Source organism: Pimephales promelas, chromosome 8 (genome assembly GCF_988280905.1).
Source record: "Pimephales promelas chromosome 8, fPimPro1.hap1.1, whole genome shotgun sequence".
Taxonomy (NCBI): domain Eukaryota; kingdom Metazoa; phylum Chordata; class Actinopteri; order Cypriniformes; family Leuciscidae; genus Pimephales; species Pimephales promelas.
The window spans coordinates 10,883,688-10,901,689 of NC_142776.1; the positions used below are offsets into that span (position 1 = coordinate 10,883,688).

General features: G+C 36.7%; 1 protein-coding gene across 2 annotated transcripts in view; it reads right to left on the reverse strand.

Annotated features, from left to right (window-relative positions):
- The window catches only part of agap1 (ArfGAP with GTPase domain, ankyrin repeat and PH domain 1), a 163,641-nt gene that overhangs the window by 88,235 nt on the left and 57,404 nt on the right, over positions 1-18,002 (reverse strand). For both annotated transcript variants that reach the window (XM_089133927.1, XM_089133926.1), the window contains 3 exons: positions 15,748-15,833; positions 14,713-14,854; positions 12,886-13,020 (listed from right to left, as the gene is read on the reverse strand). In XM_089133927.1, the coding sequence (XP_088990053.1) occupies positions 12,886-13,020; positions 14,713-14,854; positions 15,748-15,833 (363 nt within the window). The remainder of the gene's footprint in view (positions 1-12,885; positions 13,021-14,712; positions 14,855-15,747; positions 15,834-18,002) is intronic.

Genomic DNA, 18,002 nt, shown 5'->3' on the forward strand with positions numbered 1-18,002 from the left:
GCTTGTTTCTGCTGCTTCTTTTCCTGTGTTTTGATCCAGAGATTCTGTAGTATTCCAGACGATGCATAATAATCGATAATTTAGGAGGCTAATTGACTGACATTTTCATGAGGGTCTGCAGGGGTTATGTTTTTTTTTGTGTGTGTGTTCACCTGTGTTATATCTTTTTGTGTTTCATTTTTTATATATACACACACACACACACACACACACATTTTATTACGAAAACCTGTTCAATTTCTCATTATTGCAATTATCTAATCAACCAATCGGATGGCAGTTGTTTCGATGCATTTAGGGGTGTGGTCCTGGTCAAGACAATCTCCTGAACTCCAAACTGAATGTCAGAATGGGAAAGAAAGGTGATTTAAGCAATTTTGAGCGTGGCATGGTTGTTGGTACCAGACAGGCCGGTCTGAGTATTTCACAATCTGCTCAATTACTGGGAATTTCACGCACAACCATTTCTAGGGTTTACAAAGAATGGTGTGAAAAGGGAAAAACATCCAGTATGCGGAAGTCCTGTGTAGTGGTCGAATGATATATTGGCCGATATTTGGCATTTTTAAAATATCGGGATCGGCCGATTATTTTTTTTCTGATTGGCCGATGTGTTGGAAGCAGGACTTTTATTTTGACGGCGCTGCAGCAGACTTTTATTTTGTCGGGTGGAACTGAGCACCTGAGAAAAGAACGCAGCGCCTGATCAGTGATGACATAGCACTCACTCACATTCTCTGTCTTCATTAGTTTACGATCACTGTCAGTCATATCTAATACTTTGTTTGACAGAACTGGAGTCTTCAGAACTCATAATCAAATACTGTAAATGGTATGTGAAAAAGTAATACGTTTGCTTTTATATTATTTGTAACAGAAAAGGCAAACAATCAGCCTAAAATACTTTCTCATTTACCATCAACATTCAGCAAATGTGCATCTACATCATTTAAACAAATCTCTGAATATCTAATAAACATTTAATTTCACAAACCTTGCAGATTTAATCGAATCCAGCTGTGGTATCTTGTGAAGTGCATATTTTTAGCCGGCATAAATGTGTTACACTCGGAGTGAAGGTCTGTGTGCAGTGAGTTAATGCAAAGAAAAGATCAGCTTCACAGGAGACGCGATCAAATGTCCTTTATTACAAAATATGCTGTGCCATATCCAGTTGCCCACTGTGTCATATTCACGTCGTTTTACAGTGTGCTGTATGTAAAATTAGCGTTACGTTAAAAAAAAAAGTATTTATATAATTGCGTATGAAATTACCATTTTACTGAGTGCCCTGTTACAATGTTTACTTCCTTAATTTTTATTAAAAAATTCATATGTTTATAAACAATGACTTTATTTGTGAAAAAAAAAAAAACTGTAATGGGATTGCAGATTCAAGAAGTTGCCATCTACAGTATAGGGCCTAAGGGCCATAATGTTTATTTTAAAGATTTTTTTAAATATAAGTTATAAATTGATCTAATTTATTAAATATTGATATATATGTATTTGTGTGTGTGTGTTTATATTTAATATGCATATTAAAAAATATATAAATAACGGCTTTATATCGGCTATCGTCCACCCTGCTCACTCAGATATCGGCATCGGCCACAAAAAAAACAAACATTTCGGTCGACCACTAGTCCTGTGGGAGAAAATGCCTTGTTGATGCTAGAGGTCAGAGGTGAATGGACCGACTGAGTCAAGCTGATAGAAGAGCAAATTTGACTGAAATAACCACTCGTTACAACCGAGGTATGCAGCTAAGCATTTTGTGAAGCCACAGTTTGCACAACCTTGAGGCAGATGGGCTACAACAGCAGAGGACCCCACGGGGTACCACCCATCTCCACTACAAATAGGAAAAAGAGGTTACAACCGATAGGAATTTAAATGAACTGATTTGTAAAAAAAAAAAAAAAAAAAAAAAAAAGAGAGAATTATGTTCACTGACCATTATGTTAACAGCAATGCAGCTCACAAACCCGCAGTGGCCTCCATGAAAACACTTCACTCTTGTTATCACCTCAAATCTTCTAGAGAGCTTTATAATGACCATTCATAATAAGTCAAGCCATTTAAGTCTTATTGGACAATAGCACTGCAGGAGCATGGAGGTGGTGAGAGATATATGCCCGCAGATCCCTCTCCAGACACCCCTGCTGTATTTTACTTTAAGTGTTAAGAGCAGTTATGATAAGACTGGGTTAAATATTTAAACTGCACAGCTAATACAATTTAACTTTGACTATCAATCTTGGCTCCCCTGTGAGAGGCAGCCATTTATCCTGCCGGAAACATTCCCCGTTTGATCAGATTTATGGCAGGAGGTCTGAGAAGCAGAAGCACAGCCATCATAGAGCAGGACCATTCACTCCACTGGAGCTTCTCTTCTCTTCAGAATTTAGAGGATTGTGCCTTCTATTAAAGCCATTGATGACATTTGTCAGTCAGTAGTTATTTTTACATTTGCACACTTATGAAACACTGCTATTGCTTTTTCAAATCCTGTTCTGCTGCAATTGGGACAAAGTGCACATTAAAGGGTTAGTTCACCCAAAAATGAAAATTAAGTCATTAATTACTCACCCCCATGCTGTACCAACCCCGTAAGACCTTCGTTCGTCTTCGGAACACAAATGAAGATATTTTTGATTAAATTTGAGAGCTGTATAACTACCACATTGGCTCCTAAGCAACTGCCTCTTGACGGCCCAGAAAGTCAATGAAGAAAATGTTTAAATATCCCAAGTGACTACCGTGGCTCAACTATATGTTTATCAAGCGACGACAATACTTTTTGTGCGAAAAAACAAACAAAAATAACGAGTTTATTCGACTATTTCTTTTCTTCCTTGTAGGCCAGAAACGAGATTTCCTTAGATTTCCACGACGCATGCGCGAGAATTGCTATCTGCTTACACAACTTCAGATCGCAATTCTCGCGCATGCGTCGTGGAAATCTAAGAAAATCTCGTTTCTGGCCTACAAGGAAGAAAAGAAATAGTCGAATAAACTCGTTATTTTTGTTTGTTTTTTCGCACAAAAAGTATTCTCGTCGCTTGATAAACATATAGTTGAGCCACGGTAGTCACTTGGGATATTTAAACATTTTCTTCATTGACTTTCTGGGCCGTCAAGAGGCAGTCCCTTAGGAGCCTATGTGGTAGTTATACAGCTCTCAAATTTAATCAAAAATATCTTCATTTGTGTTCCGAAGACGAACGAAGGTCTTACGGGGTTGGTACAGCATTTTTGGGTGAACTAACCCTTTAATACTCAGGCTACTTTCCACATAGGCATAATTACACACACACAAAAAATGCAGAATGTAAACTCCTAATCAATAATTTAAACTAAAAGGAAAATGTGATTGGACTAATATCAGTAATTTGTGTTGTTTAATAGCCAAAAAACTTTAAGAGAACGGAATTCGCTGAAATACACATAAATTGACAGGGAAATAAACAAATTAATGAATTCATCACAATTAATCAGAATTATTATTATTGTTTTTGTCAGTCTGGATTATGAAATACTTTGACAGAGTGCTGTTCTTATGCATTTAACACAGAACTTATTTTGCGGAGACAAATTCGATATATCAACAGACAACGTTGATTTTTTTTTTTCCGCAACCGCACAAGATCACTTCCGGTGCTTTGCGCAGACTGAAGCGCCCATGCCTTCAGATTAGCATAGCTGTCAACATTGAACATTGAAAATAAGGGAGTTTTCCCGGAATCCATCCCCAAAATAAGGGATTTTTTTTTTTTTGCACGATTCTCACCCACAAACTTTAAAAATAAAGCACAATCCTTAAAAGTCTAAGGTGTTCATAACTAGCCTATGTGTGAGAGAGAAAGAGACAGTGTCATTTAAAGGGAAAAAAAATCTACATTTGGATTAGGGTGTGTTGCTCTAGAATTTGGACAACAATTTCAACATTTAGCCTATCACACATCTTCCAAAATCCGCAAAATAGGGAAGTGGGCTGTCTGTTTATTTTAATTACATTTACACATTTTGTGTAGCTTTAAAGAGCCTATTTAGCCTGATGGTGGACCATCACTCAGAAGACACACTATCCTATCTTTATATCCTCCTATAGGCCCAGAACGTTTTTTTTTTCAAGTTTTTTTTTCTTCTTCATGTAATAACATTGTTAAGAGCTTAAGAAACAAATGGAAAAAAAGAAAATATATTTTATTCATATATTTGAAAACCTATTTATAATAATTATTATTTGTTTAAATTACATTGATATCTGAATTTATGTAAAAACCTAGACTTTCAAACATCAAAAGGTAATGTATTAATATGTATTCGAGTACAAAATTACATTCAGCTAGCCTAAACATCGTTTCCTATTATTTATTTATTTTTTTGCCTGGAAACGCAAAGAAATTCCAGGCAAAGAAACACGCTTGCCTGTCGCGTGAAAAATAGGCGTCACTTCTATTTCTAGCATGCACGCGTTTTCTGGAGACGCGCGTGTCACGCAGGCAGCGTGCAATAAAAACGCACACGCCACGCAGCCAGTGTGTCTCCGGCCAGCGCGCGCGGCACCGCATCCGAGGATAAACGACTTCAAGCCGAATCTGTCCGAGCCCGTACGTCTCACACAATCAGAGAGTAAAAATACGGTATATTTTACGGGAAAATACTCAAACAGGAAGACAGCGGGAAAAGAGCTAAAATACGTGAGAAACCCGGAAAAAACGGGAGGGTTGACAGCTATGGATTAGTAATGCGCGGGTCGGCTTTTTTTTCCAACCCGCGGGTCCCCCTTTTATGAAATTATTTGGCCCGCCCCAGCCCGCACCGCACCACTGTCTCTATTTTTACAACCCGCACCGCACCCGCGACCGTTAAATAGACATAGTAGCTATTAGGCATTGTAATGCAAATGAAAACAGCCTTTATTTCAGCCTGAAAGTGCTTGAAAACATCGCCATGTAAACGGGCAACAACAGACGATTATGAATATGAACCATAAATCAGGTCATATTAATAAACATTTTCAACTTTTACAAAGCAGTATTTGTATTCATCTAATAGGCTAAACCAATTTTTTTTTTCTTAGACCCCCACAAATATGTCTTTACATGCTGGAACTGCCCATTTTGTGGCGCTAACGTTACTGTTTGTATATTTTTCACACGAGTTGAACTTCAGGTAGCCGAGACTATACTGTTGTCTCCTGCTGCAACTACTTCTGAGAACCGCTCCCAAACATTAGATTTAGCAGCCTGACCTTTTTTTATTTTAATCATGTATATTCCCGACCTCAATTTCTCCCGCACCTCGTCTTCCATCTTCACTTTTAGTTCTTCGTTGTTGTTGTTGTCGAGGCTGTCGCGTCTGTCGGCGGGAGGTGCTTGCCGCGGCGCTTTCATGACGTGTCACGTGACACCAAAGGTTTGGGAACCTCACGCAAGTTACGTTGCTACGGCAATCGTATTGTAACCTTATAAAATATGAAAATAGATATTCCCAAATATTTTATATAGGCTGGAAATTGCAAGCAACATACATGGATAAAAAAAATAATAAAAAAAACTTAATGACCCGCCCCAACCCGCCCCGCAAATAAAGTGACAATTTTTTTACCCACCCCAACCCGACCCGCGGGTTACGAGTCGACCCGCGCATCACTACTTCAGATCACTTGGACGTGGCTGTGGTTACAAGAGGTAGGTTACAAAGGGTAAAAACAATATAAATACAGTTCGTTTTCTCACAAACTGCTCGTTTCATGTCTTAGGTCATCAGTGTGTACCTACATTTACGAGTCATTAAATCATGTTTAATTTGGACTTCTCTGTGCATGCTCTTTGAGGAGGACCCCATAAACCTCCATTATATGACTGACAGACAAGAACGGTTTGACCTAAAAATATCAAAATTGAAAATACTGTGGAAACAAAGACACCTATCATCTTGGATGCCCTTGAGGTAAGCTAAAACATATCAAAAATTAAGTGAACTATCTCTTTAAATGTATTTGTCAATGACTCATTCATTTAAGCGCGCAGATTCATGAAGTAATGAAACAAGTGAAGTCAAACGGTGAAGTCAAAGTTCATAAGTGAGTCATTCAATTATTCATTCTAACTTTTTTAGTTGCCTTTTCAGAATCGAGATCTCTATTTTAAACGAGGAAATCATGATTCTCATTATTCAGAATCGAGCAGCTCTACTATGAATCCACAACCATTACCTTGCTCCAATTTATTGCCGATGTTGCTGTTTATTTATTCACTCAATTACACTACCTTAAGGTCATCAGATCAGAGAACCCCGCTGAACAAAAACCCGGACCCCCGACTCCGCAACACAGGTTGTGACCTCTCTTCTAAACGCTGAGCTGATACAACAGACTGACCTTTATCCTCGACCCCCAGAGAGAAATGAGCAAAAAGAAAACGAGACCACAACATGCAAACAGAGAATGGACTGAACAGGTAAGTCAGACTTAATAAAGACACAGGTATGTTTATCAGGCTGCTGTCAGAGCGGTTAGTAGCAGTGTGCTATAAATATTAGCTAATGAGTTGGAGGAGAGCGGGGCAGATGAACCACCCGCCAGGAATCTTGTATAAAGGTCGAAGAGCTCCAGCACTTACTGTTCAGTAATTAGACCTGCTATACAAGAGACAAAATACACACTCGAGTAAACACAGACTCGCATCCACACAAAGCCCAACCGTTTACATGCCGCATGCAGGGAATTAAGCCACAGGTGTAACGGTGATAGTTATGACACGCTGACAGCTTTTTTCACTCAGTATCCATCACAAATGTACAAAGCAAAACTGATCTGATTGAACAGCTGTAGGTCCTGAATGGGTCCTCGTGTAGATGCGAGAGTGAAGACTGTTCTGAGGACTGTGATCAAATACACTCAATACTGATAAAATAATTGACCATCCCAGCGCAATATCTCAGACAAAACAAGATAGATTTACATTTATATAAAATTCATTTAGCTAAAGTGTCATGAACTAACAATGAACAACATCTGTTGTCGCATTTTTTTATTCTACACTTCTGTACAACATTTTGGGATAATACTTTTATTTCACAAGGACACATTAAATTGATCAAAAGCAGCACAAATATTCTATTTAAAATAAATGTTGCTTTGAACTTTATTTTCATCAAAGAAAAAATAAGTATCATGGTTTCCACAAATATATTAAGCAGCACAACTGTTTTCAACAGTGTTTCTTGAGCAGCCAATCAGCATATTATAATGATTTCTGAAGGGTCATGTGACAATGAAATAGGGATGGGCAACGATTAATTGCATCCAAAATAAAAGTTTGTGTTTACATAATATATGTTTGTGTAGTGTGTATAATTAATTTGTATATATAAATACCCACACATGCATGTATATATTTAAGAAAAATGTGTTATTAAGATATCAAATATTTATACACACTACACACACATATATCATGTAAATACAAACTTTTATTTTGGATGCGATTAATCGTTGCCCATTCCTACACTGAAAACTGGAGTAATGTCTGCTGAAAATACAGTTTTGACATCACAAGATTAAATTACATTTAAATGTATTAAAATTTTTAAAAAAATAAGTCATTTTAAATTATAATAACATTAGTCAATATTGCTGTTTTGCTGTATTTTTGATCAAATAAATGTACGTTTGGGTGAGCATAAGATACTACTTCGAAAAAAACATTAAAACAAAAAACCTTTCTGACCCCAAGATGTTAAACTGTATTGTTATTGACTGTATTGTTAATAAATACATTATAGTTAATTAATATATTAACTAAAATAAAATATATATATATATATATATATATATATATATATATTAGTATATGAAGAAATTGACATTAATCAAGATTGATAAAAGTTTATGTTCCCTAACTAATGTTATAAAATGAACGTAATTTTAAAATAACTGCAGACTAAGAGCCAGAACCCCTGGTTCTCAAAACCACTCACTCGTTGTGAACTAGTTGTACGGATGAACATTGGACATTTATAATCATAATCTCATTATTTGTCCATTTGTTATTGCATATTTCAGTGTTAATACACTAATCAAATAAAAATTAACTACTGATATAGTATCAGCAAATATTCTACAAATAACCCACATGGTCCACACCACTTTTGGCGACAATTTTAAAACAGCAAAAACAATTTAACTAATAACTCCAATACAAAATATATGACCCGAAAGTATGAAAGTAATGGTCAAACCACAGGGGCCTTCGAAAGAGATGAAGATATAAATAGTGAGAATGAAAAAAAGAGTTGAAATGCTGAGCAGACCTCGTTAGCTGTTAGCGTACGCTAACAAAGCTCTACATCCTCACTCTGACAATGTGACAAGCCAGCACGAGCGAGGGGAAGCATGGGGAGGGGGGGTAATTAGGATAATTAAATTAGCACGCTGATGGACGCAGGCTGGGGAACTGTCAGGACCCCTCTCCTCTACCAAAGAACCACAGACAAACACATACACACACTCTGTAGGCGTAGAAATACACACGCACCCACGTCCCGATCGTGCTCAGAACCGTGTGCGCATATAGGAAAGCACACACACACAAAAAAACGTGATCTACTCGGGTAAACCCTCAGCTGACCCTGACTGAATAAATTGCCTCACTTTATTTCTCCACTGGCCATCTCGTAAACACTTTGTTACATAAATCTAATGCAGATAACTAGTGCACCAATTATTTTTAATGGTTAATGTTCTTGTTATTTGCGTGTTGGCATCTCTATGGAAAGCAATGCAACTCGCTGGCCTGCATTATTTGATTTATGGCAATTCAGGTCATTATATTACTGCATGCTCAACCATAGACAATTATCATTTATTAGAGGCAAAAGGCCATGAGGAGCTCGAGCCCAGTTCTTAAACATGAGCAAACTTGTATGTATAGACTTTTGTCCCATTAGGAATTATGAATTTCCAGTGAGTAATAATTGATTGTGACAGAAAGTAACCCAAGGTGATCAAACTGCGGTGCAAATCAATGGGCATGATGATGCTTTATTAAAAAAAAAAAAAAAACAATTTTCCTGATAAACTGCACTTACATTAACACTCCGCTGAATCTCTCTCAAATCAATCGAGAAAACTAACAAAGCAAAACTGCTTCAAGAAAAAAATTACCAGGTGTGATGGTGTATCACAATATTCATTTCACATTGAAAAAGTCTGAAAAAAAATACATTTTACTTTTATTTTCATCTTATATGATGATGATGATGATAATAAGAAGAAAGAAGAAGAATAGGAACACTTTTTGATAAATCATACATGCGGTTAAATTATGTTATTATGATAAGATACTTAATGATAAGATACTTAAACTAAAAGAAAAAGTAGATTAAAAATGTACTTAAAAAAGTCAATTAAATTTACTTTTGAAAAAGTCATTAAAAAAGTCTGAAAAAATACATTTTACTTTTATTTTCATTTTATATGATGATGATGATAAGAAGAAAGAAGAAGAATAGGCACACTTTTTGAGAAATCATATATGTTGTTCAATTCTGTTATATTAATCTATATTATATTACAATACATTATATTAAATTGTATTTTAACAAAGCCAGATAGGATACTTTTCTTTCTCTCATTATGACACACACACAAAAAATATACATTGTTCCAGAGTGACATGATTATGGAGTCAAACAGACTTACGTTCCATCCATACTGTTTCTAATTTTAAATGATCTTAAATATCAACAGCTATTGTCCAGTTCCCTTTACAGAATCATACAGTAAATATGCAGTGAGCCAATGATTCAAACTCTTTAATTATTGCCACATGAATAATAATGACAAAAACAGGCCAACAAAAATGGCATGAGTGGGACACACAAACACACACACACACCTCTGGGTAGTTGCTATGCTATCAATGCAACACAAAACATTAAAATAATCATTTTGGTACTCATCAATAAATTCCACTACAGTGGATAATTAGAATGCATGATTAATTGAGGATAATGAAATGAGAGATGCGAAGAGACAGCGTCAGTAATGATCAGGAATTTAGCCTTTTCTTGCTCTCATTTAGTGCTGCTGATGAGCTTGGCCATCACACAGACATGTAGCCACTCTTTTTACACACACAGTTCAATTACAGCAGTCTTGGCTGCAGCCAACAGTGTAATAATTACGAAGATAATAGCTGAGCGTTTAGAGTGTAAATCTCCCTCCTTGAAGAGCTGCGTGCATCTGCCGCCCAGCCACACACACATCTGCATGAGCAAACACACAAAACCGACAAAATCCGTATGCAAAACACAACAGAGCGAAAAACAAACATCACAACGACAAACGTTCACTGTATATCAATATGGAAGAGCGACTTCAGGGAAAGGTTAGACCGTGTCGTTTTTATTGGATTTCCATTTCTTTTCTCAATAATCTCTCATGTTTCCTCAGGTCTATACAATGGATGCTTGTAGCTGTCAAGATCAACTTTGTAAGCATTGTTTTTTCTAAGGGCCCCCTCCACCACCCCCAACCCATGATCGCATCTCAGCGTCTAGCTCTCTACATGAGGGGTTCACTTAACCAGGTCCAAAAATGTCTCCTTTCTTGATCCTCGGTGAGGACAGAAGAACCATTTACATGCTAACAACTTAAGAAATACCTTAAAGGTTCACAACTGAGGACTAACACTCACACTGAAGCGTTCATAAGGGTGTGTTCACACTTGCCAGGTTTGGCTCAATTAAAACGGACACTGATGCGATTGCTCTGTTAGTGTGGTTCATTTAAATAAGTGCGAACGCTGCCATTTGAACCCAAACAAGTGGACCAAGATCCCTGAAAAGGTGGGTTTCGGTCAGCTTCCAAATGAAATCTGGTGCGAAATGTGAACGCAACACAGACCAAAGACATCTAAATGAACCAAAAAGAGGACGTGATGTCACAAGATGCAAAAATGCTCAAGCATACTTGTATTTTTTCTCGTCTTTAAGAGCCAAGTTAGCCATTACAGTTCAGTACAGGCTGCCGGCTGTAGTGACGGTACTTCAAATTAGAATGAATTACTTGGAAATTTCTTGTTTTAAACACAGGTTTCCTTTTCCAACTTTATATTTTGCAGTATAACTTTATGGTACAAGTAGTTTACATAATATGCACTCAAAAAGACTTGAAAGCTATTTTTGCAACAAAGCCATTGCCAGGAGCATAAATATAAATGTCTTGTTAAAATTCCCAGTATGATAATATATGAAGTATAAATGGAACATCAAGTCTGTCAAAACAGACTATGAACAAAATTCTCTAACAAGGAAAACCCATGAGCACATCCAAAAAAAGCCTCATTTCTTAACGTCTTGCGCCCCCTAGTGGAGCACAGATCTCACAACTTCATCCTCGCTTTATCTGTCCTGCAATATTTTATTCACACTGATCTCAACAGTTAAGTGAGCAAGTAAACAAAACAACTTCCAAAACGTTTAATAAAGCACTTAAAGCATGCTTTTCTCAAAGTGTACGTGCAAACGTCAGCACCGAACCCCACAGATATCTCTACCACATAGCCACCCAAGACGAGATGGGTCATTTAGCTTGTAATTAAGAGCCGATTAAGCCAGATTGAGCCAGCTACTCAACAGCAAAGTCACCTTGCACTTTCTGGCTCCATTGTGTTATGCTGTAACCTACATCATGTGAAAGTAACGGTTATCCAAGCATGCGCTGTTCCAACCGGTGCTGCAAACAATCTGATCTAACAGAAGTGATGTACAATTGACACTTTTAAACACTGAATTAAACCCCCATTGACCACCTTGTGTTTGTTTAGGTGTTTAAACATTTATTTGACAACTTTGACAGCAAATTCAAACACTTTAAACACCTAAAGCTCACATTAACCTATTTAAAGGATTAGTTCACTTTTGAAAAAACTTTTGCTGATAAATTACTCACCCCCATGTCATCCAAGATGTCCATGTCTTTCTTTCCTCAGTCGAAAAGAAATGTAGGTTTTTGATTAAAACATTCCAGGATTTTTCTCCTTATAATGGACTTCAATGGGAACCAGGTCCAACCGAGGTCCAAACGACAGTTAATAACTGTTTCAGTGCAGCTTCAAATGTCTTTAAACGACACCAGACGATGAATAAGGGTCTTATCATGCGAAACGATCGGTTATTTCAAAGCTTATTCCAAAAATGTAACTTTTCTAAGGACAAATTAAGGACAAATGCTAGCCTTGTAATATATTGTGAGGCGCGTTTGCAACGTCACGTAATACGTAATTACGTTCAAAAGGTCACGGGCGACGTAGCCGGAAGTACAGAATCAAAATCGTCCGACATCGTTGTTTTACCTTTTAATTCCTTTTTTGTAAACGCCGTTTGAGTTAGTTTTCACGTTCAACCTATGCGTTCAACTTGTAAACACTCTGTCTCTGTACTTCTGGCTACGTCGCCCGTGACCTTTTGAACGTAATTACGTATTACGTGACGTCACAAACGCGCCTCACAGAATGGAGCAAGGCTAGCATTTGTCCTTAGAAAAGTTACATTTTTGGAATAAGCTTTGAAATAACCGATCGTTTCGCATGATAAGACCCTTATTCATCGTCTGGTGTCGTTTAAAGACATTTGAAGCTGCATCTGAAACTGTTATTAACTGTCGTTTGGACCTCGGTTGGACCTGGTTCCCATGGAAGTCCATTATAAGGAGAAAAATTCTGGAATGTTTTCATCAAAAACCTTAATTTCTTTTCGACTGAGGAAAGAAAGACATGGACATCTTGGATGACATGGGGGTGAGTAAATTATCAGCAAAAGTTTTTTCAAAAGTGAACTAATCCTTTAAGACAGTATGAAAAGACTCACCATCCTGGAAGACACGCTCCACATTGAGGCCGTAGGTAGCACAGGTCTCGTAATACGTGCACCTCTTCAGGTCGTTGGACAGTTTGCGAGCGCGCGTGTCGTCGATGACACGGGGGTTAGCTGCACTGATTGCATCTGTGAATAGATAGGATGAGACCTTTTTTTTTTTTTAACTAACACTGGTGAAAAAAATTCATGTTTAAGAAAATCCTTTCATCAAATGTGAGAGGCTTCAAATGCATACATATACATAGTTGTGAACAATCTTCCATTGATTATAGTGTGGCACCCCCTAGTGATCATATACTGAAAACACAAGTAGTGTATAGGGCATAATTTTTGTCATCATTACTTACCCCAAACTTTTAAACACAAATATATATATATATATTTAAAATATTAAGTAGGACTTGAAAATATTTTCATCCAGCAATTAATTGGGGCAAAAAAACATGAATAAATTAATATTATAAAAGATTTCTATTTAATAAATGTTGTTTATAACCCTGAAAAATACGTATAACTAATAAGTAAGAAATGTGAGAAATTATCATGCGACACTGAAGACTAGAGTGATGCCTAATGAAATTCAGTTGTGCTATCACAGTGGCAATGTGCCCAACACCAAATTCGGAAAGGCACAGAAAATGAATATGGAGCTACTAGAGGGACACGATTAGGCTTACTGCAGTAATCGGATACATTACAGTACATCAGATTTCACTTGAAGATAGTAAGGTCAAATGGCTGACAAGACCATGTCGGAGGATTAGGTGAGCAACAGATCGTGAGTGTCATTGACAAATATCTGATCTTGTAAAATGTGTGGTCAGTGTCGCCGCTCACTATAAACAGAGTACACGAGATCACGAATTCAAAAGCAAAAGTAAGAAGCTACTGTGCATTTGTTTACTCACCCTCAAGTTGTTCCAAACCTCTATGTGTTTATTTGCTCTGCTGTACACAAAGGAAAAAATTTGGAAGAATGTTTTAAACAGATCTCAATCCCCATTGACTACCATTGTATGTATTTTTTCCTACTATGGAAAATGGGGTCAATGGGGATTGAGATCTGTTTGATTAAAACATTCTTCCAAATATCTTCCTTTGTGTTCAGCAGAACAAATAAACACATAGACGTTTGGAACAACTTGTGGGTGAGTAAATGACGAAAGAATTTTCATTTGTGGGTGAACTATCCCTTTAAAAGCAATTTACTAGTGGCTCCCTGATGCCCGCAAATTATATACAATATAATTACCCAACTATATAATTGTGGAACTATATAATCCGTAGAATACTTTAAATTATTTCTGAATTCGGCTTTGGTTACATCCCTACCTACATCACATGATACTATATTGTTTTAAAATATCTTAAAGGTGCAGTCCGTAACTTTTGGCGCTATAGCGGTTAATAAACAGAACTACATGCGTCTTGCGGGAGAACATTGTAGCCGGACTTACTTTTCTCTGTTTATGTCTACGACGAGACAGGCAGAATATAAAACACTTATTCTAGGTGTATTCTATTCTTTGTATGTACTTATTCTAGTGACTCAGGATAGGACAAAAACATAGAAAATGGATTCATGATTTACTCATTATAGAATATTTGTATTCTTTAAATTAAATGTTAAACACAAATGTATTTTTGATGTTTTTGATGTATTTTTGATTAAATACATGCTTGTCTTGGTGAGCATGAGTGACTTTCCCCCCTAAAAAACAAAAAACCTTAACTTTTGAGTGGTAGCATATCTATAAATTTTTTTTAAAAATAATCTAAAATGATAAACTCTTTCACTTCTAGTGTGCCTGCACTTACCCTGAGTTCCCACAAGCACCAGGGGCACCTCTGCTGTGTTGCGGAAGTTGGCCATGCGACTATAGTAGTGGTAGACAGTCTGAAAGCTGATCTCATCTTCCAGACTGAACACAAATATCACCGCATCCACCCACAATGCAAACTGAGAGAGAATGATTGAGAGAGTGGGAACAATTTAGAAAGTGAGAGAGAAATATTCTTCAAGTAACAGTTAAAAATAGGCAGCACTTATATTTCATCACAGAATCGTAGGCTGCGTCTCATTCCCTGCAATGTGATTATTGGGAATGTGAACATTTTGTACTAGCAAGGGCTTTGAACCACTACACATTGGGACACAGATGACTATATTACCTATGAAATTATCAAAAACCGTACATTAAATTACAGGAGGGTATTTATCAATTATCAACAACATTGCCATTATGCCAAATAAAAATATTAGATGGGAAAACGAATATTATAAATGTTGCCTTAGCAGTAAACTTAAGCATTACAATTATTAACAGGAAGCTGAAAAGCACATCATGACATAAACAATTTAAACTAAAATTAACATGAACACTAAACATATTAAAATGATAATTCACACAGTTTTATTTATTTTGCGGATAGATGAAAAATATCATCTTACCCTTTAAGGACAGAAAATTAGGTTTTGTCAAATTGTCTTCATACTTTTTGAGAGACTTAACATTTCGGGTAAGTGAATCCATAGAGCAACCAATGCTCACAGGATTTATATGATTAAAAGTCTTCAGTGCACTTACTGAACTAGGAAGTGGATTGAGACGCAACATGAAATTCATATTTCACAGACCATGAGAAAACAGCAAAGTGACTTCCTGTTTACATTTTATGACTAACAGAAAATCAGTTGGTCTAAATAAACTTGATCAACCTCATGTAAACCATTTTACATCATGGTTTCCACTCAAACGGATCTGTAAATTTTAAATTAATCTATTGTTTTAGCTACGCCATCCACAGTTCAGGCACAACATTGTGAATCAGAACATCCGCTGTACTTCCTACCTGAGCCTCCGGAGGTCCCCCTTCATCCCGGATTAAGAGGAGGTAACTTTGTCCATCCACCACGATCTCCTTTTTAAAACGCCCTCCTGTCCAACAGAAGCAGCCAATCAATGCAAAGAGCCTGATGATGCGAATACATTTACTACTTCTAAAATGAGATGATTGGTGGACTGTTGATTGACATGGAAACGGAGAAGGGTGTGTGTATCTGGTTATTTTCTAATTACTTTATTGGGTAAATAATTTGATCTATAAATCAGCGTTAATATTCAAAAAGCGAGTACTGTAATCATGCGCTACACTGCTTTTTTGCATATTCTCTTCATTATAATTATATTATTCCTGTGAAAACCGCAAAGTTTTGGTATTCCTGTATATGATTCAATTTTTTATATTCATCCAGAAACACTCTTTTTTTTATTCCCAAAGAGCTGATTCTGTACAAGCTTGGCCAAATTATTGAATCAAAAACACACCGCATAGAACATACTCTGTCATGTTGTGGTTCACGCTCGTAAAATGTGCTTACTTGTGTACTGGTTGTTCATAGGACAGTGGCTGTTTCTCAAATCTAAGAATGTAAAGAACAGACTTGCGCTCTTGTGGAGACCGGTCTTGCCAGCCTACCTTGAAAGAACGAACTCTGGAGGACACGAGGACACAGAATGAATCTTTGTGAGGACTGAGATGTGCTGTGAACGGACTGTTTGGGATGTAATAGGCAGTACCATCCAATGCACAATAAATTAATCAGGACATCACAGATGGCATATTCAAATATTGAATTATTACTTGATAGCTTTTTGTTTTACATGAGTATGTGTAAATGAGTTTGAACTGTATATATATAATGGTTAGGCTTTATTAACCTCAAGATTCTTGTAAACATGCCAGCTAATAAGTACTGAAGACTTTCTACTGGTCTTTAGAACTTTATTGAAATTATGCCAATCAAAAAGACATGCGTTTATTTTCACAAGCTGTCACGTGTTTGCAATTTTTCAGAGGGAATCTCGAGTGAGAACGTTTGATTCTCTCAGGGTAGAACACATCCGGTTACTTCCCTGCATTCTCTGTAGTTGAGTGCAGGATGAGTACATCGACGGTCGATGACGTACGAGAACGTATATTGAGAAACGGCTAATGCGTAGACACACTTGTGAATTTTTACAGTAGTTTTTATTTTTTTTATTTTATTATTTATTTATTTATTTTTGTTTAATACAGATATTAATTATATAGATAAAGCCCATTACTGGATTGCATTTATGCCACCTCTAAAGAGACATAAAAGTTAGTGTAAAAACACCTTCAAAATTGTTTAAATAGAAATTCTTAGAGAAATCATCTAAATTTAGAAACGAAATTGCTTTGTATTACCAAGTATTTCCTTAACAATGTTAAATATATATTAATTCAATCCCAGAATTCTATTCAGACATTCATTCAATTAAAATTATTGAAATAAATTTATTTAAAATTCAATTAACCAATTTCTTTTTATCACTAGTATTTTCCACCCAACAACTTGTGGTTAATTTTCCCCTCAGAAGAAAAAAATGTGGTTCATTAATGTAATATATTAACAATCCAAGTTTCTGTTAAGTTAATAAAAGAAACATTTTGAAAAAAGCAGCTTTGTGGTCAATTCAGCAGAATATACCAGCGGAAAATATCACACTGTATCTTGAATGAGGAGCCTTTGAATATTGTCTTGGACAATGGACAATTGTGGTGGCCAACTAAAAAAAAAAAAAAGTTGAGAACCACTGGTCAAAACCTTATTAACATGAGTTTTTCCTCACAATATAATATGCAGCCTGTACAAACACCGTTGTGCCTGAAATGCATAGCTGAAGTTTTCTGCCCACAGGGTTCAGCCAAAAAAAAGTATTTGAACCCATGGAGTAAATTAGGTGTCAGCTAAAACAATTTGTTTTCAAACATCCAGTCTGACGAGAGAGAATGTTAAAGGTCAAAACGTCGCATCTGAGGTGAGACGGGGTCAGAGATCAGAGGACAGAGTGTGACAGAGTGTAAGGGGAAGAGTTGAGGGTGACTGTTGGTTGGTTTGCTAAAACATAATAGGATCAGAGGGGATTCCTGGAGATGTTAGAGGGTCTAACCTTAACCTTATCACAGCTCTACGTGGCTAATCGGCTTGTGTACCGAAGGCCTGAGAGAGCCTCACTCTCACTTCGTATCCAGGACATTCCATGGTCATCTGGAGATATGACCACTCGACTATTCTCTAT